Genomic DNA, 24836 nt, shown 5'->3' with positions numbered 1-24836 from the left:
AAAATCAATTCAAAGAAAAATAAAATGAAGAGGTATTTGCAGGATCATGCTACACTTATACTTTACCTGTAGAAACAAAGGCCGCACCGTGTGCTAAGAGAATCTCTCTCTCTTGATACAGGATCACCTTGAGTCGTGAGTCGAGGGGCCGAGAACTTTTTGCCGCATCGAGTTTGTGATGAGGCGCCATCTCGCCTCTGTCAGAGGAAAGGAAGAGATCTCTTATGTTAGTTATTTTTTCTATCTAATCGACACTAACATGAATCTAGTTTTAAGTTACAGACAGCGTGATCACATATGCGAACCTGGACTCCCTTAAGCTTAAATGGTCAAGTATTGAATACAAGTAAACGACAAATAATTAATCATATATGTTTCTTTTGCAAGAGGATGGACTTCCAAGAAATTGAACAAGAATTCACGATTTTTTTTAACGAGTGATCAACTTTCCAGTCATTACACTTTGTTCGAAGTTGTGTTATTACAAATGTATATAAACAAACTGCGTAAATGAATAAAGGTTAAAACGTACATTCACTAAAAATAATCCATGTGTATCATTACACATTTTTGTATGAGAAAATTAAGTGTGTAAAGGGATTTAATTTCATATTTATTCCGTTTTATTTAAACAGGGTGGCCCCGTCAGTGATCACAGTACTGTTTTCCAGGGGGCCCTGTACACAAATGCAACATATATGAAGATACAAATTACTTGAACAATATAAACATCATGGAAAACATCAATACATAGTAATATACCACAGAAAATGAGTAAAGAATAAGAGTGAATAATGAACAAAGCTGTAGTAAGAATGATAAATTTCAATGATAATTTCAAATTGATAACAATATACTCATATTATTAATGATCTTGGTTAGTATTTCCAGATACTTACATGAGGTTCAGCAAAATGAGCATACCAACCACTGCAAACACTCCGTCCATGAGAGCTAGAGAAAACAAATACACGTACATGAAAATCTGAGAATGAAATATTTGATAACATTTCAATATGACATTTTTTCTCAACAATATAGACTACAACAAAATGGTGACATAGCGATTGGTTCCTCCCTTCCTGATAAAAAAAATGTTGTTAGTATTCATCCATTCGTTTATTTCCATTTGCAGATTAAAATAAAATTTATACAGCGCAATACATAAGTAAAGGGAAGAATTCGTACACGCACAAAATTGAAGATATAGTTATATAAACGACTATGACATAATGAATTCATAACTTAGTTGAAAATGAGAAAAAGAGAAACTTAAAGGGCCGCAGGGATCCGTATTAAGGAATTCCTCTATGAAAACGAAATACCCTTTTTGCGGATTGAATACATGCCATTAATTTAAAACCAATTTACATAATCTAAAAAATGTGTAAGGGAGGGAAATTATTTAACAATAAAATTGTATAACTAAAGTCTTAATAAACTCATGATATCTATCACCAACTATTTTTAAAACATACCTGAAACCTTAAAAAAAAAAATATTCGTATGTAAATAGGCGGTTGACCGGGGGGGGGGGTAGGGGGTGGACGTCCGCACCGAATACAATCGAGGTCCTTCTTTATTGGCCAATTAAAATGTACTGTATCATTTCCAATTCATATTTTCTAAATTAAGTCACGTTCGATAACATGACGGATACCTTTCAGTTCATTCATATTTCTGAGACGTTTGCTATTAATTTATTAAACAGGAAAGGAAATGATGTATTGATATTTTTGGTAAGATCACTATCCGATGCATATTTAGCCTAAGATTCTGACTTACCTATGATTCTCATCTTGGGGAGTGGTCGGGCGGAGAGCCGAGTCCAAAACTGCCTCCATAACTTACGATGGGGCTTTGAACCAACTGTGAAATAAGACACATTGAAGACTAAATCTTTTTCGATTCAATTCAAATTCATTTACACTCAAACAGTAAAGGATAAATTATAAAATATAAATTATATCAAAGATAAAAATACACATGATTATTTCAAGCATGAAAAGTAGGGGACATAATCTTATCTGTTCTCCTCCTGTTGTTATCATTTCAGTTGCTATTTATCAATATATGAGTTCGCCTTATCAATACTACTATTAAACTATCTATTTCATGAACGGGTTCCTTTAATAGTTTGGGGAGAGGCAAGCTTTCCTCGGTGCTTAATTTACTTTTAAACAGCGCCACCTTTTGTTGATAAATTATGTTTGTAGTTACAAGTGGGAATCCTGCTCCCGAATACAACATTGGTGGGTCTTGGTTGAAACGATAATGATCGACGTTCTAGTATAATCATACAACTCGTAACTGGGAATGATTTTAATAATGACTATATAAAGAGCTTAGAAAGAGCCAAAGTACCAAAGAATGCATAGGATGCAACATGGAGAGAAAAGCGAAATGTTGTAAGCGTCTGTATTATAGCCTATCGTCACAAAAGCAACTGATCAAACGTGAATTATAGGCAGTTTTCAGGGTTGTACCATGTAATTATTTCAAAGGAACCAAAGCCCTGATCACAACGTGTTATTGTGATGAACAAATTTGCTAGAAATTTGTCAATTTGACAAGGTAGACGACATATGTTAAGTAAGTGGTTATCCTCTCTTAATAATAATAATAATATTTAATTTGTATTTAGCGCTTAATAAAAATGTCTCTAAGCGCTTTACAAATATACTATTACCCCGGTCATTAGATTCAGTGCTTGCCCGCACACACTGTGTGCACAATCTCCACTCCCTGGGGAGCATTCCAGCCAGGCGTTACTTGACGCTCAAAAACTTTTGTGTGATAATACACTTCACTTGAGTTTGAGTTTGAGTTTATTGGTTTCAAATTTCACATGCATATACAATACAGATACCAAAATATACATAAAAGACATATTGTTTTATAATTTAAAAAAATGATTATAGTAAGTGACAAATTAATCAGACTTCAACGTTTTCTTTATTTATTTAACAGGGTAAATGTTTTTATGAGAGGCCATGTACAAATTACAAATACAGACGAATTTTAACAAAGTCATACAAAAAGTACATATCCTAGCGTGGATTATTTTTCTTTGCTTTTGTTTTTATATACCATGATAATAAACACAGTAAAAGAAGTTGTACTTGTTTCGATAAATGGTGTATCAAAATAATCCTAAAAGTAATGGCTCTTATTATAAATCATGATTGAGATTAAAGGCTTAATGAATCATACATACCGAACAAGTACTTGTAAAGTGCCATGAAGAACGCTGAACAATACCCGGAAAATATTACAAACATCAGGAAGATATAAGACTGAAACAGAAGAATCAAACCCCAGAAAAGAAAACATGTCACTAATTGCAGATATCTCAGTAATCGATGGTCAAATAAATGTGCTCTCAAATAATTAAAACAAATTCGTTTCCATTTTTAATTTACTATAAGTTAACAAGTTAACAATGAACTAAAACTGAGAAAAATAAAGTTTAGATTACATGTTTTCTATAAATAAACAAAAAGTAATAATGTTTTGCATAGATTTAAGGAAATACATAACAAATGTTTCCCTCACTCCTGATTTGCAACCTTTGATATTAGTCTATGTATTCAAGGAAACATTGGTACTGTAGTTCTCGGATTACAATATAACTTTATTTCTTCACTTCCATGATTTTAACAAAGATTAATTATAACTGAACAATCAAAAGCATTGAAGGCTTCCCTGTTACTGTTGTATGTAGTAACAGTGTACAATAAGAAAATAATGGGATGATGTAGTAAGACAGTAAGCCTTGTCTCCCTGAAGATGATATTTTGGGATTATGAAGCTCTTAATTAGCCAAGCGTTTTCAACTTTTTTTTGTTATAATACACTCAATCCTGTTCTCACATTAGGGTTAATGATAATTACAGTTGATTCATGTACTCTTTAGAGCACGGGGGGGGGGGGGGGGGAGAACAGCCGTTAGTTTTACAGGATGGGTTTTCTACTGACAAAGCTTCATATATAAGAATACTGCCATCTGATGCTCACAATGTCCCGATGTATCCACAGCCACGTCCCACAATGCATCATCAACTGATGACGCGCTTGATGATGCTTGGGTTCTATGGCTTGGGTACAAGAGCCAGAAATCGATCTATGTACGCCTTCGCCGAATTATGGCGTAATTGAAAATACATTACAGCAGTGGTTAAGGATGTCAGTAAAATATCCTGCCCTTAAAGACCGTCAATACTACTGGGCCAGAAGGGATTAGACCACACAGCGAGGTCACTGACAGGTGGCTATCTCATTAAATCAGCTTTCAACTAACATAAGAAAAAAAGGATTCATGGGGGATCAACAGGCACCGATTGGGGAAGTTTTCTATATAGAGGGAGCAAGTAGCTACAAGTAGGACAGTGGGGCTTTAAAACATGTACGGCAACCCGGACGGCAACCCATGAGACTTCATGAACTGAGGATTTAAGACGATCATTACTTACTGCGAGGACACTCTGTCTTGACACAGCTACTGCTAATGCTGAGAATAATGAGTGAAGCCCGAAGGCTAGCAAATATTCAACCAGAGAAGGTTTCTGAATGAGGAAAGAAGAAGAAGGGGAAAAAAGTCTCCCTTGAAAATATTTCTCCTATTACAGTAATGTTACCTCTCTATACCAGTTTTATTTATAAAATAAAAATCCCCGATATAACTTCCCTCTACGACATTATTTTGCAAGCAAAAAACATTTTCAGCCTTTGAGCGTAACAATAATCTGCATTATGACAGTACAACAAATCATATGCTCTGCACTCTAAGCTTAATGCTTTAGGTATCGTGGTGAAATGTTAACTTAGAGTCTCTGCTTGTGGACTACTTCCACATAGTAACCCCTAGAAAATCAACCTGTGATAAATAACAAATCTATGGAAAAAGAATATACGCTATGATAAATTTCAACCCATATATCTTAAACCAGGACAACCCAATCCTTCCATTTCTAACCTGACATAGACTGCAGCAAGGCACATGGGGGGGGGGGGTAATTTGCATCCAATCATGACATAAAACACGAAATCGTCGGTGATGATAACTGGTCTTGCAGTCCCTGGGAAAGAACCAAGGTTCACCCCAAGTTCTTCCCCCCGATCCCTGGCGGGATAAATCCCTCGGTTCCACATATCTTCCTAGAGTAATATTCTACAATCCAACAGACTAATCACCACTGATCACTTTGACCCTGTAATGTGAGGGTGCAAAGTGAATGTTCTTTCAAATTATCTCCTTCAGTGCGGAATCGAAACCGTCAGTGTTTTGAATTAACATGGGTGTGATACATGTAACTATGAATATTGCCTTAAGAAATTAAAGTAAAACTGACAAAGTAAATGTTAACAAGTTAAAGTACTTACATATCTTCTCTGACGGAACTCACGGATCAGCATCTTTTTCTTTCTGTATGCGAAAGCCACAATCACAGCCTAAACATATTTTAAATGAAATCAAGAATACAACATGTATAACGAATCAAGGTTTTCGAGTTCTTTATTATTATTATTATTATTTTATTTGGCAAATCAAGTCACATAATACAACAATATAACAAACATGAATTGAGATTAAAAAAAATCAATAGAAAGCATATATAAATATTGTAATAGCAGGTGCATCCGGTCGAGCTGCCCGGGTATGGAAAAAGTTAACCAAATAACTGTGATCCGCAGACCTTCCTCCCCACACCCGACTAGATGCACCTGAATTTGGTTAAAATAAAGCTTTAAAAAGAAAAGATAGATGAGAAGAAAATGGAGGAAAGAGGGAGAAAAAGAAAGGAAAAAAAAACATTGCATGACAATTTTTTTTTAAAGTTGTGATTTCATGACAGGTATGGTAACATATTATTACTGTTAATCATTAACACCATCATCACGTTGTAAAACATAAATATAATATCATTATCATTATTGTTATTAACATTATTACTACTACCGTTACTATCGTTTTTTAAAAAGTTGTGATTTCATGAAAGGTATAGTAACATATTATTACTGTTAATCATCAACACCATCATCACGTTGTAAAAAAATAAATATAATATCATTATCATTATCGTTATTAACATTATTACTACTACCGTTACTATCATGATTATTATGATTATTATAATTTGTATCATTGACATCAATATTTATATTAAAACATCAACAACAAAATTAATTTTCATTGAGAATACAATTTCAACAACAACCAGTCTCGAAGCTATTGCACGATCATAATATGTACAGATAAAGGTAAGCCCTATATCATGTTTATGAAAATATTAAGATTCAGTAATACAATTTTGGAATGGTTTGGAATGGTTAAAATGGACTGTGTATTGTTTCAAATAAATATCATTATTGTTTCATATTATATAATGAAAAATGGAACAAAAAATATACGGTATACATTACAGGTGGTTATTATGTGAATCATTTATAGAATTGAAGGATTATTTATATTCTATAAATGACTATAAACAGCAGCAATTAAACAACTAGCAATAAGAAAGCATAAACAGCATTAAAATATCACACTGTTACAAATATGTATAAGCATATTCGTCATTATTATTAACATCATTTATATTATTGTTATTGCAATCATTATTATTGCTACGATTATATCATATAACTTTTACAATCATTATTAATATTATTAAGGAATATAATGTATAATACAACATGAATAAATATGGAATTATATATATATATACAGATTTACAAGCCAGAGTTCAACACCTTCAAGTGGGAGCACCAAGTGCCAATTCTGCCATTATTTCTGCAATATCCGTCTATAATGATATCAAGCAAACATTGGACGGTAAACTTCGAAATCGTCCTGATACCAAATTTGGTAAATTAAACTTTGTGTCAAATCTACGTGAAATAATTGTTTTAAAATTTTGGTAAATTACCTATACAGTTTAGACAAGTGAAATGGAATTTCATATCTTACAAAACATGTAAGATATCAGTTGGATTACAGTGGAATGGCTTCGGGCTAGCCAGTAACATAGGTGGGGGGGGGGGGGGGGGTAGTAGACCGATGAAATGGATGAAATACAATTATTTTTAATGACAACGGAGTGAGGGCAGAGGGTTCATCATTTTCCTTTTTTTCACAATACCTTTACCTGATATTCCTCCCTTTTCTATCATTTTCCGCTTACAATTTGTATAAGACCCCGTTCTCACTCACTTTGAAAGTGGTCTTAGTTAGACCGCTCCAGAGGAACGGGTCTTGAGGAACGGTTTGCGAGCGTTCACACTCCTAGCAGTTTTGTATTGCTCAAACCGCTCCACGAGTCAAAGTGGTCTTGTTGCTATGGCAACTCAGGTCAGCAGGTCAAATTTTTCGCGCGCGGAATACAAACCGTATGTACCGTACTACATATTTCGCACGGAACGTCACTAGCTCACTTCCGGTCAAAGTACGCTTCCGTTCACATTGCACGTTAGAGCGGTCCAAACCGTTCTTAATAAGACCCGTTCCTCAAGACCACCTCCCGAGGTGGTTTTCTGGAGCGGTCCAGAAGTCAACTTCCTGGACCACTTTTTGACCGTTTTCACTCACCTAAGAACTGCTCCTGAGGAACGGGTCTTAGTTAGACCGCTCCAACGAAGTGAATGAGAACGGGGTCTTATATTGTCACCATTCGATTTGATCGGGGACGTGCTCAATGTGCTTTCCTGTTGATATGAAACTAATCACAATTATGAAATGAATGCCAACAAAAAGAGATGATTTAAAAGAAGCATCTAAGGTTAGAAATCTCCAAACTTACCATTGTGAGACCAATCAGCATAAGACTGAATGCAAACAGCTGAATGGACAGAGGAGTACTCCGGTGAGAGGCTGTAAAAGATGCCTGGTAAAAATAATTACAAGAGAGAGAGAGAGAGAGAGAGAGAGAGAGAGAGAGAGAGAGAGAGAGAGAAAAGAGAGAGGAAAGAGAGAGGCGAGAGAGAAAGAAAGGGGAGGGGAGGAGAAAGAAAATAATTATATAACACGAGACAGACAACTGCGAATGGTTCAAAAAGATTTACATGTATACAATTTTTTTTGTCTGAAATTCAAATCTGGTTACTTTTGATCCGGTTTCATCTCAAAAGTGATGAATCATTGAAAAGGCCTTAAAAGCATAAAGATAAATAATCCGAAAATCTCATTTTCCCCTCTTTCATGGGATAGAGATCTAGTGACTATTGAAACACGCGTGAATGTGATGGAAATCGCTTAGACGGTGAACTTTGAGGCAAATGGAATATTTTGATCTTAAGGTAGCTATGCCATCCCTGGATATCAATCAACAACTATTCAAGACTGTCTGAAGATATCCGAAAAGAGAGCGAGAGAAAATCAGAGATGGAAACATCGAGAAAGAGAGAGAGAGAGACACACACACACACACACACACACACAGAAAAAATGAGAAAGAAAGGGAGACAGACAGAGATAGAGAGAGAGAGAGGGAGAGAGAAAGAGAGAGAGATTAACAGACAGAGAGAAGGAGAGAGAAAGAGAGAAGAGAGAGAGAGAGAGAGAGAGAGAGAGAGAGAGAAGGAGACAGAGAGGGAGACAGAGAGAGGGAAAGGAGACAGAGAGGGAGGCAGACAGAAAGAAGGGGAAAGGAGAGATGGAGAGAGAAAGAGAGAGAGAGAGAGCAAGAGAGAGAAAGGAGAGGAATAGAGATAAAGAGAAGAGGGGGGGGGGGCATGACAACATGTTTCTAATAATGGTATCAGGACCTGGATGTTTTTCATCACCGCTATTCTCGTATGGCCTTTGGACAATTATCGGATGTGAAACTCATTCTTTTCTTACTTCCTTCGTGAAAGACTTATCCCTATTTACCTCAACATGAACGCTCCCGAACAAGACGACATTCCTTTTCCCTCGCTGAAATTGTTTTTTCCTTCCCTTCATTAATTTATTGTTGAGGTATGCAGTGGCAACTCTCGAATGAGAACTGATTATCTTTTGCAAAAGGTTGATTTTATTAACGTCAGTGGTAGACTGATTATCAAATTATCATAAACGAGTGCCAGAGATTTATTTTCTTCAGCCTCTCACAAACAAAGGTTAGAGAAAATTTTGGCCATTTTCATCTAATATCTAATTGAAGACGATCGCAAACACTTTCGAAAGTTCATTTTCGGTCAATTTTACTCGTCTTGTCCGCCACCTCTTGTAAAGCGCAAACATTACAATGACATATTACTTTCAATTCTGGAAATACTTTGCGATCGTCTTCTAGTCATCAAAGAGGACTAAGGGATATCGTTTTTTTTTTCGTTGTTCTTTTTTGTGAGAATTTTAACTTGTTGGGACATTGGATCAGACAAACATCCCCATTTAACTGTTATTATTGGTGACCTCGCATTTTCCAAACATGTAAAATCAGAATACATAATGTGACTAGAAAATATGAAGAATTCTCCAAAAGTATTGCAGTGGTTGTTGGTTCCTATATTGAGTGTGATTTCTGCAGTAGTAATCAGCTTATATGAAAACATGTACACGTGGCTAAATGATCATATCTTTATGCTGTTTGCCTTGAATATATCATAATAATTATGCCTTAAAATATAGAAAACATCCTATTTTTGTTGATGTATTTTTCTAATGAAATCATCATGAGTCAAAAACAGGTACCATGTTGAATGCGATACGCACTAGACAGTCAACAGCATGAATTTAAAGCAATAATCTACGGTCTCGCCGATTTCCTTTCCATCATTTTCCCCTGGATTCCAGCAGATACCTCCATGCTTTCAGGGGAACTTTCCGTTTATCACAAGGCATTACGCGGGATCTGATCAGCCCCACACCTTGATTTTTGCGTTTAGCGTTAAAAATAGCGCGCATGCCCAATCATTATGGCGGATTATCACAGTCATCACCCTCGCGTAATATCTTCACACCCACATCCAACGAATTCACACGTTTGACTTCAGAAATATAATAATTCTCCCGGTTGAAAATACTACCCACTCTTGATGATGAGCATGCATCACTCATGCTTGCTTTTTTCAAGAGTTCCTAAAGGGAAAAATAAGATTACCCCATTTCGGATATGGCTCCATACTCCGATGATTAACAGAGGCGCATTTTTGTTCTCGTCTTTACGTTTAAATCGAATTTTCTAACTTGTGCATTTATCATCGCCTGGATTATCGTTCTGACATAATTTGGGGGATCATCCCTTCCATCCTGAACAACTGACTTCGTCATTTTCTGGCAATTTGTCGATAATTTGACAGGAATATAAAACAACGAGTCATACCTGTAAGAGTCGCCTATATATACCATTGAAGCTATTTTGTTATATATGACTGATTTACTAATTTCAATTTGACCTTGATGGGATGACGGTAGGAGAGGAACGAAGTAAATCTACCACGACGAGCATGCGATGTAGAGAGGGGAAAAGGAAATTAGCCCCCTTCATCTTTTATTTCAATATTTATACAATTTTCAATTATGATTTTTAGTTGTTCAGCAGAATTCGTTAACTTGAAAGTAATGATAAGGAAATATATTCTAGACACCAATAACACCATCATAATGACTTCCTTTGCTTCAAACGAACCCCTGCCTTAACTAGTTATTTTGAGAACTGCAAAAGGAGCAAATTCATTGTCAGTATCATCTCATTGGGTGGCTACTATCTGAACCACGTGATATGTCACATCGTCAGGGCTAGCGCGGTCTTTAAGCAATCTGTCAAAAATCTCCCAGACCATATAGTTAATGATGCAAAACATCATATTTATTATTACCACTATGCATCTTGCATCAAAATCAATAGGCTGATGTCGTAATGTTTGAGATCTTGATATTGGTAATATAACGATTATCATGACTGACATATGAAGTTAGGGGAAGTAAAGACCTTTGGGATTGTTACCGGCACCTGCAGTGTTACCCTTCCCGAAATTATTATTTTTAAATCACGAGAGTGTTTAGTATTGTTCTCAAAGAACGCGTCAAATTGAAGGGTACATCCCTATCACAAGTATAGAGTTGTCAAATAAATCATTATCGTTCAGAAAACGAGGGGTAGAATATTTTGAATAGATAGCAATGAAAAGGGGAGTTCAGGGGATATCAGGTTTATTTTCTTCTGACTCACTTGCTGAAGGGTATCCCTCCGCAGACCGTGAGTCGTCTGTTAAATCTTCAGCGTAATTGAGGGTGTCAGATTAAGCCGTGAAGTAGTTCCGGAGGGCTAATCTCATTGGATGTACGTGTCGCGATTAATATTCAGATTAGTTAAATGCAAATGTAATCAGATATACCCTGCCTGGTGGCCTAGCTGCCAGTTCTTCATCCAAAATATTTTTCTCGAATCCGGGTCTCACATCCCCTTCCATTAACCCCTCCTCCTTAATTGCCCGCCGATGTCTTTATCTTCGTCTATCATTTGCTAAAAATGTTATATTTCGTATCATGCGTTCGGCAACTTATTTTCAAGATTTTTTAATCTGGAAACACCATATTTTTCATTTTCACCTGCATTTAATTTTACATCCTCTCCGATTCAATGTTTTCAATTTTCATTTTTTTTTTTCAGTTTCAATTTCTCTCCAGGCTGTAAGTCTACCCTTATATGTTATCCAGTCTGTTTACAGCACAACATGTTTATCACATACAATATACGTCTAGTTGTCTCAGCCTCATAATGTTCCGCATAACAAACCTAGACATTACAGGGTTAAAGTCTCGATTTGTTTAATTTTCAAAGCAATTCCACAGTCAAACAGTCGGAGCCGATGCCAAACCGATGCCAAACCGACCACAGACCAAACAAAATAAAAACACTACTCCTCCAAGATCGGGTCGGTTTGGCGTTTGGAGTCTGTATAGCGGTGTGAATGAGGTAGGCCTATATACAAACAAAATCTTGTATACTTACAAAGTAAGGCAGTGAAGTTACACAGAGCAGGAACACCTATATGTGGAAGAGAGAAAAACATTCATTTTTAACCCACTAAAAATAAAAAGAAACAAGATTTCAACAGCACCAGTTTTGCGATGTATGGAATTTAAATAATATAAAAGTGATGCCACGTTTGCCGACATAAAGTATATGCAAATAAATTATTGGTGAGCTGCGAGCGTGATTTCAAAGGTTACAAAATACCTCAAACTTTAAATTAAGCATAAAGATGATGAGAATAAATACTGTTTAAAACATGAAATAATTAAATATTTACATTTTGTACAATGTGAGTTTATTTTGCATCCCACCTCAATAAGCCACTTCGGGGATACTATCTGCGCATGTGCGGTTTATAACGGTCATTTTTACAAAACGGTAGACTCATCGAGACGACAGATGAAAGCTATGCAATCAGTGTTCACTTATGCACCGGTGGTTCATTCTATGAAACACAGGTGGAAGTATTCTCTTTTCAAGAGGGCAAACTAATGTTGATGAAGCACCTCCATCACTTTGGCAGTAATTGTTTTCTTTTAAAATGCACCAAGTGGGGCGTCTCCATGGGTAAAATATCTATGGTTATAATTTCAGTGGTGCGGTTCAGGTCGTACAAATAGGGACTTTTAGATTTGCGTGGACTGATACGTGTGACGTCCATTCAAGGCAGTGCATTAAAAGGACGTCGATCGTAGCAATCCCCATTGTCTTCGTGCGAATCTAAAAGTCCCTAATGCTATCTCTGAAGTCGCTTATTCATCTGGATACGACCGGTACTGATATGATAACAAAATGTTGAAGATTTAAATATCAAATGCATCTTACCACGTTAAGGATGGAGATTGTATCCCCTATCTGTTCAAAGCCGGCAAAAACCCTGCAAAAAAAGAGTAACACCACTTCGTCACTCACAAACGATTACTTTTTATTAATCCAATATGAACAATTTAGATAAGCGTTGAATATAGCACAACATGTTCACGGAAGGTACAGATATGAAAAGGGAAATGAACGATAGATGTCATATAAACCCTGTAGTAAATATTGATATAATGAATTATAATATATTATACAAGAGTACAGGCGCGTACGCAGGATTTTTTTCGAGGGGGGGGGGGGGTTAAAATTTGAAAATCGCGCTGATAATTTCGCAACGACTCAGCCAGCCGCTGAATAAGCGGTGGGTGGGGGTTGAAGGGCATTTTTTTTTGGTCCCAAAATTAGAAAATTCGGCCGTTCTATATTTCTTTTCGTGGGGGGGGGGGGGTAAGGTCAAGTTTTGGGGTCACCCATTGCGTACGCGCCTGCAAGAGTATAACAGTATACTTCCTTTTAGCAGACACGCTCAATAAATAAACGATAAAAGGTTAAATAGATCGAATGGTGTGGGTGGGTTTTTACCAATCGAAAGTAAACCAGGTCAGTAAAATATCGTATCCCAAATATCATTAATTATCAACTATTTACCTATGGTTATCGGTACCACCGTTACTACTATTTATAGGCCTAAACGTTTTACCTCTCAATCTTTTCACATGACCGAGCTTGTCAAGGTGATAATTACCTTCTTTTCCTTTTCAATAATTGTTCGTAATGCGTATATCTCCTGAAAGCGATAATCACATTAGTTCGATGCTTTCCTCATTTTCACAGTTAATAACCATCAATGAACTAACTGCAGAGCTAGTAGGCAAAATGGTAGCTTTAGGAGGACCATTAATTATAAGTATGGCAACCCTACCACAAGCCCTGTGCTTTTAGGGAATTTTGCCTCCTTCCTATATTGTAAATATTTTATGATAAGTTTATTTTAATTTTGTGAAGGAAAATTAAAAAAAAGAGGCTTACCAACAGTGTTGCTGCCACACAGAAAGAAGCATGATGTATGAGCCTACGTAAACCACGATGTTGGCAAACTCCTGTGCAAGGATGTCTCTTAAATCCTTTGGGGAAAATCATAAGGATATGATAATAATGACAGTAATGATGATGATTACAATACTACTACTACTACTACTACTACTACTACTACTACTACTACTACTACTACTACTACTACTACTACTATTACTACTACATCTACTACTACTACTAATACTACTAATACTACTACTACTACTACTACTACTACTACTACTACTACTACTACTACTACTACTACTACTATACTAGTACTAATAATAATAATAATGATAATGGTAATAATAATGGTAATAATACAAATTTAATAATGATTGCGTTATTCATAATGGGTACCTATCTATCCCAGGGGATGCCTTAGGCGCCTATAAATTGTTATTATTACCGCTTTTCTTTAGCCTCGGGTATACCGTTAAGGCGATGGAAGTAATCAAGGAATAACATTCTACCAGGTACGCATTTACTACATCTGGGTGGAGAGTGGCAATATGGAAAGGGTTTTAGTGCCACATCGAAAAGAATAATTTGGGAGTTATGACCAGAAATACAAACGAGTAGATGTGAGATTGCAAACCATTCGAACTGATAATATCTTCATCAACACAATATTACACTCTTAATACCATCCAATTTATCATCTAATCATTCGATTTTATGGTAAAAGTGTTAAGGTAAGTGTTATTAATTACATTTGACAAACATCAATCAATCAACTGAATAAACGGTTAATCAATTAGTCAGTCAAATAATAAATCTATTAACCAATCAATTCATTCTTTATCTTACACATTATTTTCAGGTATGCTTGTCTAATTTAGAAATTATGTGACAAAACTGGAACTGTTTATTAACAACATTTCATCCATTTTCAGAGCATATTAATACATGTAATTAACTAAATATGCTTGGCCCCTGGTTCAATTATGTATGTCAAGCAAAATAACATTAAGGTATTAATGTCAAGTGACTATTTCTTAAAGGAAAATTATAAATACTTCCGAATTTCTTTAAAAGCATATGACCAAACAACATGGGAAGATAGTAAAAATAGTTGTTCATGCTTTCAATCAGACGCGATGTACTGAAGGAGCTGAATGTTTTTGAAAGTGCTCTATAAATAACACGGTAAGAGATGATATCCAAGCCAACCGGAAATGAATATAATGCCGGGATTAAATCATGAATGCAATCATGTTACACTCATTTATCTAGAAATGATTCGTATTAGCATTTCCTTTCTCGTTCTATCTGCTTTCGAGAGTCCTTCCCGTATCTTACCAGCTTCTGCAAACAACACTATTGAATGGTAACGCTTCCGCGTCTCTGCGTTGGTTGAATATGTAAATTTGTAGAGGTGTTGTGGTCGAGTGGATACGTCGCCGGACTGTCGATCACAAGGTCCGCGGTTCGAGTCCCGCCGCCGCACTAATGTCCTTTGGCAAGATATTGATCTACATTTGCCACACTCCACCCAGGTGAAGTAAATGGGTACCCGGTAGGAATTTATTCCTTGAAATGCTAGAGCGCTATAATGGCAGCACAGCTAAAGCCGGGGTAATAATAATATCCAATATGTCATGCGCAGTTGAGTATATACATATAGAAACTGCGCATTATAAATTTACAATTATTATTATTATTATTATTATTAAATTAAATGTGATCTTGGACTTTCTGATTATCTGTTTTCAAATCAGTAAAGGGATAGTTGAGTTCTGTTGCAGAGGGCGCTACACAAAATAATTTTTCGTGAGATAATGAAAAACTGAGTGTCAAATTTGAAAGAACATCATATTCAAATGACAAAATCATCTTTGTTTGATCAAAATCGGTTCAGAGACGGCTGAAATATAACAATTTCTAATACTTGTGTACCACCACTAATATTAGATATTTTGAAAAATTTGAAAAACCGTTGAAAAAAACGAAATAACTCCTTTAACGTTGTATTTCAGCCAATGCCGATGTTGGTTTTTGTTGGCATTTTCGTGTTCCTTATATAACCCACAATTAGCCGGCTTATGTATTGTTATTTCGAATTCAATAATTAATTAACGGTCACCGTGTTTTTTTTAAAGTGGAGCTGAATTGGTATGATCGTATTGGCTAAATTTCACACATTTTGGGGTCTAAAATTACCTTCATAGCGATGTTAGGTTCTAAAAGGGCACTATAAATGTCATAGATAAGAATAAGAGCAATAACCATGCACTTTGAAGGCATTTGCGGTCTGAAAACAGAACTCAACTATCCCTTTAACATGCAGATAAAAAGGTAATACATTATGACGTCGTGCGTGATGATGCTTAACATGCAATTCCCAAACAATTAGCGAGTGGGACTAATCATTATGCAAGTCTTAATTATATAAAGTGTGAATTAACTCATTGTGCATTCTAAAAGCTTAGGACATCACTTACTAATACATGTACTTACCTCTGCCACTTCGTAATGGTTTGTTGAAGTTGCTAACGGAAATATCTGTAGATAAGAAAAGATTTTTTTTTTAAATCCTAGATTATTGCAAAAATATAAACACCATACACATACGATAAGGGGATCTGAACAGAAATATTAACGAATCTAAGACAATTAGTATTTGGAAACAAAGTTATTTCATTATTATATGAAGATAATATTACCATATTATTGTATATTGTAGTGGTAGTGCTATTTGTATAAGTGGACAAAGTGGTAGTGGTCTTGTTAGTAGTGGACGATAAAGCAGGAGTGGTAGTTGTTGTAGTAGAAGTCGTAGTAGTAGTAGTAAAAGTAGTAGTAGTAGTAGTAGTAGTAGTAGTAGTAGTAGAAGTAGTAGTTGTAGTAGTAGCAGTAGTAGTAGTAGTAGAAGTAGTAGTAGTAGTAGTGGTAGTAGTAGAAGTAGTAGTAGAAGTAGTATAGGTAGTAGTAGTAGTAGTAGTAGTAGTAGTAGTAGTAGTAGTAGTAGTAGTAGTTGTAGTAGTAGTAGTAGTAGTAGTAGTAGTAGTAGTAGTAGTAGTAGTAGTAGTAGTAGTAGTGGTGGTAGTAGTGGTGGTAGTAGTAGTAGTAGTAGTAGTAGTAGTAGTAGTAGTAGTAGTAGTAGTAGTAGTAGTAGAAGTAGTAGTAGAAGTAGTAGAGGTAGTAGTAGTAGTAGTAGTAGTAGTAGTAGTAGTAGTAGTAGCAGTAGTAGTAGTAGTAGTAGTAGTAGTAGTAGTAGTAGTAGTAGTAGTAGTAGTAGTAGTAGTAGTAGTAGTAGTATAGCGACATGAGGGGCACATGAGAAGGGCAATAAAGCAACGTTTGGGGGTATTTTTGTCCATTTCAATACCAAACGATGCATGAAGAGATTTCTCGAACATGTGAAATTAAAACATATCGCTGTGTTTAATATGTTTGTCATACACGCAGTCTAACCAAAATACACTCACCTATTCACAAGTGATGCATGATTATGTTCAATGACACATTTCAATGACAAGGCAATATCGAATAGTCCTTCTTATGTATTGGATATTTGGGATAAAGTGTTTCGGAAAGCATGTATTTCATGACTATGCCTATACTTTGCCAATTTGTTCATCCCCTATTAGTATTTTTGTTTGATTTCAAGTTCTAATCTTCCATGTACATGTAAAACGACGAGAATATCACAGAAATGTACGCATTTATCTACCAGTCTGTCTGTTGCAAGTTGATACTACACCAGAAGTAGGGTTAGTTAAGTTCTTAACAGGGCCTAACTCCACAACTTCCCCCTTTTCCGACCCCCTTCCCAACCCCTCTCCAACCCCTCTCCGTATCCTCGCGAACTCGAATCCTATAACTCGTTTCCTGACTGTCCTGGTATGCTGTGTTGACATACTCAAACCTTTAACGGTAGGAACTCTGAACTTTGTTGCATCATGCTAGGACTTTGAATAACTTAATATTATTTACACCATGTTTAATGTTTTTTGTTGTTGCTGTTATATTGAGCAGATGGGAAAGAATGTGATAGACATTATACAAAATGAATGGACCATTCATTTCCTCTAGGAGTTTGTATAAGACGAACAACTTTCATTCACTCCTGATTCTTTATACGATTTGTAAGAATAGTATACAACAATACTTATGATAGTACTGATGATGATAATGACAACAATAATAATGATAATACGGGTAATTGTAATGAAAATAATAATAATGGTTATAATAATACTAATAATACTAATCAATACAAGATAATTATGATAGCAAGGACGATACATAGACATAATAATTATAATAAAATTATATTTAATGATGATAATATTAATGTTGATTACCAAGGGTAGCCTCATGAGCATCAATGCTTTTCTTCTTTCGAGGGCCATGCAATTATCATATTCCCCATAACCCAAGCAATTGCAAGGTACCCATTTACACCTGGGGAGAGAGTGGCAAATTAATGTGGATTAATGTCTTGCCATATGACGTAAGTGCTGAGCTAGGGTTCGAACCCTCAGGTCTTGGATTGCGAGTCAAATGAATGTACCACTTTACAACAACAACACAGCTAAGGCATGGCAGACGAGTGACTACTCAAAACACTCTAAAGGCGAATGCTCGCTTGATCTCGATAACGAGGAAGACTCCCCGAGTCTGTTCCATACTTCCTATTATGAGCTGTTGAAGAATACAAGAAGATAACAATCCACTCTTTCTTATCATTTATGATATACTTGGCCTCTGTGGAATGTAACACAATACTATCCGAATTTCCCTTAAGGTAATTTAGAAGAGGACGTCGCCCTTTGTGTATGCATGCCGTGTGTCCCTTTTATATAGGTCGTTCTGTATCATTTCACTACCAAACACAGAGGGCATATAGTGTTAAACAGATGCATGAGTGTGGAAAATGGGACCTCTTCCAGACAATATACACAACCGGATAATAACAAAACTTTGATATAATCCATCAGACAATGAATACACTCAACTGATACAAACATGTACCATTAGATTTTGCGTTTTGGCAATCTGCCAAGATTCATGAATATGGAAATAAATAATTACACTTAAACCGTTAAAAAAACAGGAGCAAGAACAACAACAAACAAAGAGCTTTGGTACTGATTTATACTTTCATCAGACGATGGATAAATGAAAAACCGGATTCACAAATGTACCATTATATTAATTTGCTGATGGCTATTTGTGAAATCTGCCAAGTTTCCACGGGTGCCTGGGCAAACTTCCTACGTGGAAACGGAGTTTGCCAAGTACAGGACTGTTAAAACTTAAGATTTCATCTGCGATTATATGCTCCCAGCTGTGCGGGGACATCAACAATCAAACTCGAATGTCTAAGAACATTATTTTCTTATTAGTTTGTTTTTAATGATTGGCATGATTTCTTTTATAAATATCTTTTGGCTCTAAAACACAAAAAGTTTTCACTATAGACTATTGGGGGTACTGGCATGCAAGTAAGAATGTAGGCATAAATCACTCCATAAGGAATGTAAATATTTACTGGTAATCTGATTACCCTTTCTTGGTTTTGATTGTTCAAATTTTACATGTATTTGTTTAATACTCTTGTTCGTTTATCCATCTGCAGAATGGGAGGGGCGGGCGAATACAGTTTCGGAAGTTTTCGGCCTATATTTATGATGCACGATTAATACAGATATGATTGAAGGTGGAGAGATGACAGAGGGAGAGAGAGAGAGAGAGGGGAGGCAGAGAGAGAGAGAGAGAGAGAGAGGAAGAGCGAAGGAGAGAGAGATGGAGAGAGAGAGAGAGAGTGAGAGAGAGAGAGTGTGTGTGTGTGTGTGTGTGTGTGTGAGAGAGAGAGAGAGAGAGAGAGAGAGAAGGGAAGTTGCAGAATAATTAGTGGATAAAGTGTCATTAACTAGGGAGGAACAGGCCTCATACGCGAGAGGGATAGAGGGGAGAAGATTGGACTTGGGGTGTAGCCTATAGGAGGGACGGTGATTAATTGAAACAGAAAAGGTTACTTATTTTAGTTCTTTCCTAGGAACATTGCCAAGCTAAACAAAGATCAAATGTTATTCTTAGTTATTAACTAATCAAGCCTGAGATTATCTCAAACAATTGTGGACAAACTATACCAGGAACAACAACAGAATAAATAAGTAAACAAATAACTGTGTCCATCTAACGGCCTGCCAGAAAATTAATGAGAAACACTCGCTTGATCAATCTATGGAGGAAACAGTAACCAATATTATCCTAAAGTGAGTTTTTTTTCTCGGATGTGACTAAAAGTTTCACTTTGTCTGTGGTAAGATTCACCCAAAGACAGTCAAAATATTGTTATTATGTACACTACCTGCATCGGTTCCAGAAAAAGGAACGTGTAGATGCAACCAATATGACCAGCTACGAAAGCAAAGACTTTCAACAAGATAGTCAACTCAGGAGCAATTATAATATGCATCATATTTTGGAGGTTATGTTTTATTGAATCAAAACCGAATCATTATATTGACATGTATTGGAGAATCATTAAAAATCAAGAGTAACACAATTAATAGAATAAGACAAACAAATATTAGACCGCAATGTAAGCACTGAACCCTTAAAAATAGGAGGTTTCTTTGTTTAATTTGCATTATTGATAAAATGTTTAAGCCGAAGAAACAAGAATTTCTTTTGGTCATAAGTCATAACCAAATTCTGTTGGAATATCTAAAAATGTATGACTTTATTGATCTTATGATAATGTGCTTCACTGTTGGAAATCGTGTGCGAATTGTAAAATATGTCATTGTATGCTTGTTCAAAGCTATTGAAGTTAGATATTGAACTTAGATACACCTCTACAAGAAAACCCACACAAACGAAACAAAGAAAAATCAGACCAACAATGAAACAAACAAAACAAAGACCAATTAAAACATATAAAGATAATACGATAACTACAACACCCTTCCCCCTCCCCTAAAAAAGGATTTGCTCTAGTGTTGGGAGATGATATTAATGAATGTATATTCGAAACAAAACTGGGCATAATCCAATGATTAGTAGACAAGGCCTTCGACAAAGTTAATTGCTCTTTATCATTAACAAAACAATTGTAGCTAAATTGTAATGCTTAGTATATATCCCTCAAAATATGTATATTATTCATTACGAATATAACTGTTTTCCATGAAACCAGAATACGATATAGCATTGCAAAATGGGTATTTGGGAAAACCGATGTTATCCAACTTTTCCTCCGGGCTTTAGTTTTCATCACACGTGTAGTTTAGGGTGACGTATAGCATGGTAAGTTAAGGGTTGGGTACAGTATTTCGTCTAGAGATGAAGTTAAAAGGTCGTCTAATTGTGAAAAATTGACCTTGGCAAACAAACGATTGCTAGGACTCTCGAAAATCCAATTAACCCCATGCAATTTCAATAGACTTGTCCACCACCTACTGACATACGTGAAATGCCCATAAATTACATTCACCATTGACGTATTATGTAATGCGAACAGGATTTCTATGGGAATTACAATATGGGATATACAGGTATTGAGGTGACATTTTATAATTTTGCAATCTGTGTTCAAGTTGGAGCAATTGTCACAACCGACATAATGATGTACTTACCAAGGCTGTCAAACACAGAGCGAAAATCATGTCCGTGTAACTCCCAATTTTCTCAACTGGTATACAGTCGTGGTCGTGCTGGTTGATCTCAAGCCTGGTGCTGTTAGTACTGATTGGGGTAGGTCCAGGCACCATATCGTCGACGTCATCATCGTCGAGATCGTCGTAGCAGTCTTTTACGACTTCGCGATCGGCATCCTCTACGTCGTCCATTTTGATGACGAGGTTTTCCAAGTCACCGTCAACGCTCCGACTATTGTTTTCCATTTTTTAAGATGACGAAAGCTTGTGTTTCAAAATAAGTCCATAAAATTGTTAAATTTGCACTTCAGTGAAGAGAGCTTGGAATACATCCATACAGATATAGACCCATTAAAATCAAGTTCTGAAACGGTAAAGCACGAACCCAATGCTGCAGTCTTTGAGTAAAACAAATTAAATTTATTAAGTTTATTCACAAGAAAATTATTCAAAGTAAATAAAACATAAAGGCAAATTTGGCATTCTTGTCTTGATAACGAAGCATTACTTCATATTGTTCTTCGTAGGGTTTTTCGTAGAACTTGAAGACAGGAAATTCGCTTAGCGGCAAGGGAATTTGTTCTAGATGTCAATCATGTCAGTGGTTTAATCAAAGTTACGGACGAGCCATTAAACAACCGCTGGGGCTACTAACGAAGTTCCGATGTATGTTACAGTACGTTCATTTTCCGCCTATCGTAATTGACACATAACTCACAACATATTATACTTAGGTCCTAATAAAGACGTCCTCGTACCTTTATTCATGATCCAAGAGTGACGGGTAGGCCTAATTTTCAGTAGCAGTGGGGGCCGCCAAGCGAACTGTAGGGTTCCGAAATTCCGAAGATTTGAAGTGAAGGAGCGAGGTAGCTGTCAAATAAACTGTCACATTCCAGTCATGCTAGTAAACGACAATGATTGGCATTAACAGATCCCAGCCATACTCGAAAAAAAAAACAATACTCATTGATTACATACTATTTGTCATTGTGCTGTAATTATCACAGATATGGAGTCATAATGCAGCGCAATCCGAGCGTTAAAAACAAATAAGACACGACCTAAGAAGCGATTCGTAAAGCAGACGATAACGTAAAGTTCACATCCATCGAGTAATCGCGATGACTAAATAATTTGTGGTCCCTTCTTTTCGCGCGTTTTCATCCAGCCGCCAAGCGACGGAGTCATCAATCCGCGTGAAGCTCCTCCTCAACAACAAAAAAGATCTCACGTCGCAAAAGTTCTGTTGTCCCTAATTCCCGAGTTGTCTTTATTTAGCTGCCCCCTAAAGTTAAACGAGCGGCAGCAAGACTATCGAGTCGAGTCTGCGAATGATGACACTGAGTGTGAAGTCGGAACAATTAGCACTCAAAACAGAAAGGCGATCGTCTCTGTCTTCAGTACCCCGCCTACCTTGTCAACGCAGGAAATTGTTCTGTTCCCACCCGTGATGATCTGTGTTGGTTCAATAAAGTTGGTTCAATAAAGTCGACAAGCAGCTCGCGAACTTGACACACACATTTATTCACTCACGTTCACGATTTCGCTACTTTTTGATTGCAAAGAAACTTGTTTCTCAAGTTAAGCCAAGTTGACCACAAGCAGACGGTTGCATTTGTCCCTTCCTTTCATTTATAGACGATCATTTTAACCGCATTGAATAAATACAAATTATAAATGCTTCATTTTGCAGCCATTTCGATTACACTCGCCCTGGAATTATATTCAAACTAACACCTGTTTAGGTCTGAGATAATTCGTGGAAAGCGTCTCGTACCGGTTGGTTCGTATGTTTATGACGAGCTTTAGACTCAATCTCTGCACGCACGTTATTGCTCGAAAGTTTGGCGGTCATTGAGCGCATGCGCAGTTTAAGATTTGTCTCTAGATGCGCAATGCTTCGCCACGGTCATCTCAGACTGCTTGCAACCGTTTGGGGGAGGGGAGGGAAATCCGAGTATAAAGTGTCAAATATGGGAGTGTGGACGGGGAGAGGTATATATTAATTTAACTAATTGCTCATTAAACATAAATGAAACACAACGCTATATAGTCATTTAAAGGCCGTCTGTACTAGTTTGGCTAGAAGGGATTAGACCACCCAGGGTGGTCACTGAAAGGTGGCTATCTCATCAACTCGGCTCTCAATTAACATAAGAAAAAGAGGATCATGGGGGACCAATGGTCACCGATTATGCCTGTTTTCTTTATAGAGGGAGCAAGTAGCTTCAAGTAGTACAGTGGGGCCGCAAGACAATAACTTGTATTACACATGTCTTTACAAAATGTATGGGCTACATCGAATAGCATAAATACCACTCCTGATATGCCGGAAGGAAGAGGGGGATAAGAATATATGGGGATAAACGGGGAGGGGTGGCACAGCAGAGCAGGAAGTTGTCTACCTCCATAATTCATTAAATGAATTCATGCCTCAATCATGTTTTCGTCTAAGATTGTTCTCGTGATATTAGTCATTCTTTGGCACTGATCCACAAGATGCACGTAAGAACTAAAAAGTTGATATGATGCACATTTTCCACATTCGTCATAAACATATTCACGGTAAGCACACGCCGTTTCAAACATTACGGAATATGTAAGTGACCCCCCTTATAGCCTTTGTATTTATCTTCACATTTTTAAAATTAATTGTGTATACCTGACTGCTAAGAAAGCATATGTATGCTTGTACGTAAGCAATCAGGGGACCGACGGCTTTTAGTCCTCTCCGAGAGACTTGGGAATAGGAAATAATGCCTTAATACCAAAGGGCACTACAGCGCATCGACTTGAACTCGAACCAGTGACCTCCCGGTTACTAGACCATTGTTATACTACTGAGCCATCGCGTATATTATTGTCACCATATCGGGTAAAATGAACTTGAGAAATCATTTATGTCAAATTGGTTCTGAAGTATGTACATGATAGACATGTTGGGTGGCTGTCAAAAGTGATTTCATAAAACAAACTGGAAATACAACGATTGATTGATTGATTTTACTCGTCAATTATAAATGTAGTTGTATATACATTACGGAATACTTGGTAGGCATACATGTAATAACAATAAAGAACAACATGTATTCTAAAATCACGACATACAAGAAACATTAGAATATCTTTCATTTATCGTGTAATTAATCGAAGCTAGAACTTCAAGTTATGCCAGGAACTCAATACATTATACATTGATTTATTCTAAAAATTAAAAATAAAAAAACAATCAAAAATTGTTAAAAAAATGAAAGGTCGAATTGCGATAAAAATGTTTCTGTTTTTTGTGTGTGAGTAGTTTAGATTAAACATAGAACATGACCGTTCTGAAAAATAACACCCTTTGAATGTTAGAATCACTATTACATAA

General features: G+C 36.4%; 1 protein-coding gene across 1 annotated transcript in view; it reads right to left on the bottom strand.

Annotated features, from left to right (window-relative positions):
- Window positions 1-23028, bottom strand: part of LOC100888535 (endosomal/lysosomal potassium channel TMEM175) — a 34661-nt gene extending 11633 nt beyond the window's left edge. The window contains exons 1-12 of the mRNA XM_030979074.1: window positions 21443-23028; window positions 16311-16355; window positions 13803-13897; window positions 12780-12831; window positions 11931-11966; window positions 7797-7880; window positions 5383-5451; window positions 4473-4565; window positions 3218-3296; window positions 1786-1869; window positions 900-954; window positions 67-197 (exon numbers count right to left, since the gene is read on the bottom strand). Coding sequence (XP_030834934.1) covers window positions 67-197; window positions 900-954; window positions 1786-1869; window positions 3218-3296; window positions 4473-4565; window positions 5383-5451; window positions 7797-7880; window positions 11931-11966; window positions 12780-12831; window positions 13803-13897; window positions 16311-16355; window positions 21443-21709 — 1090 coding nt within the window. The 5' untranslated portion in view covers window positions 21710-23028. The remainder of the gene's footprint in view (window positions 1-66; window positions 198-899; window positions 955-1785; window positions 1870-3217; window positions 3297-4472; window positions 4566-5382; window positions 5452-7796; window positions 7881-11930; window positions 11967-12779; window positions 12832-13802; window positions 13898-16310; window positions 16356-21442) is intronic.
- Window positions 23029-24836: the final 1808 nt, after the last annotated feature.

This window comes from Strongylocentrotus purpuratus, unplaced genomic scaffold, assembly GCF_000002235.5.
Source record: "Strongylocentrotus purpuratus isolate Spur 01 unplaced genomic scaffold, Spur_5.0 spur5_scaffold_10, whole genome shotgun sequence".
Lineage (NCBI taxonomy): Eukaryota > Metazoa > Echinodermata > Echinoidea > Camarodonta > Strongylocentrotidae > Strongylocentrotus > Strongylocentrotus purpuratus.
Note: the sequence above shows the minus strand (reverse complement) of the source record. Positions and strands in the feature narration are given on the sequence as shown.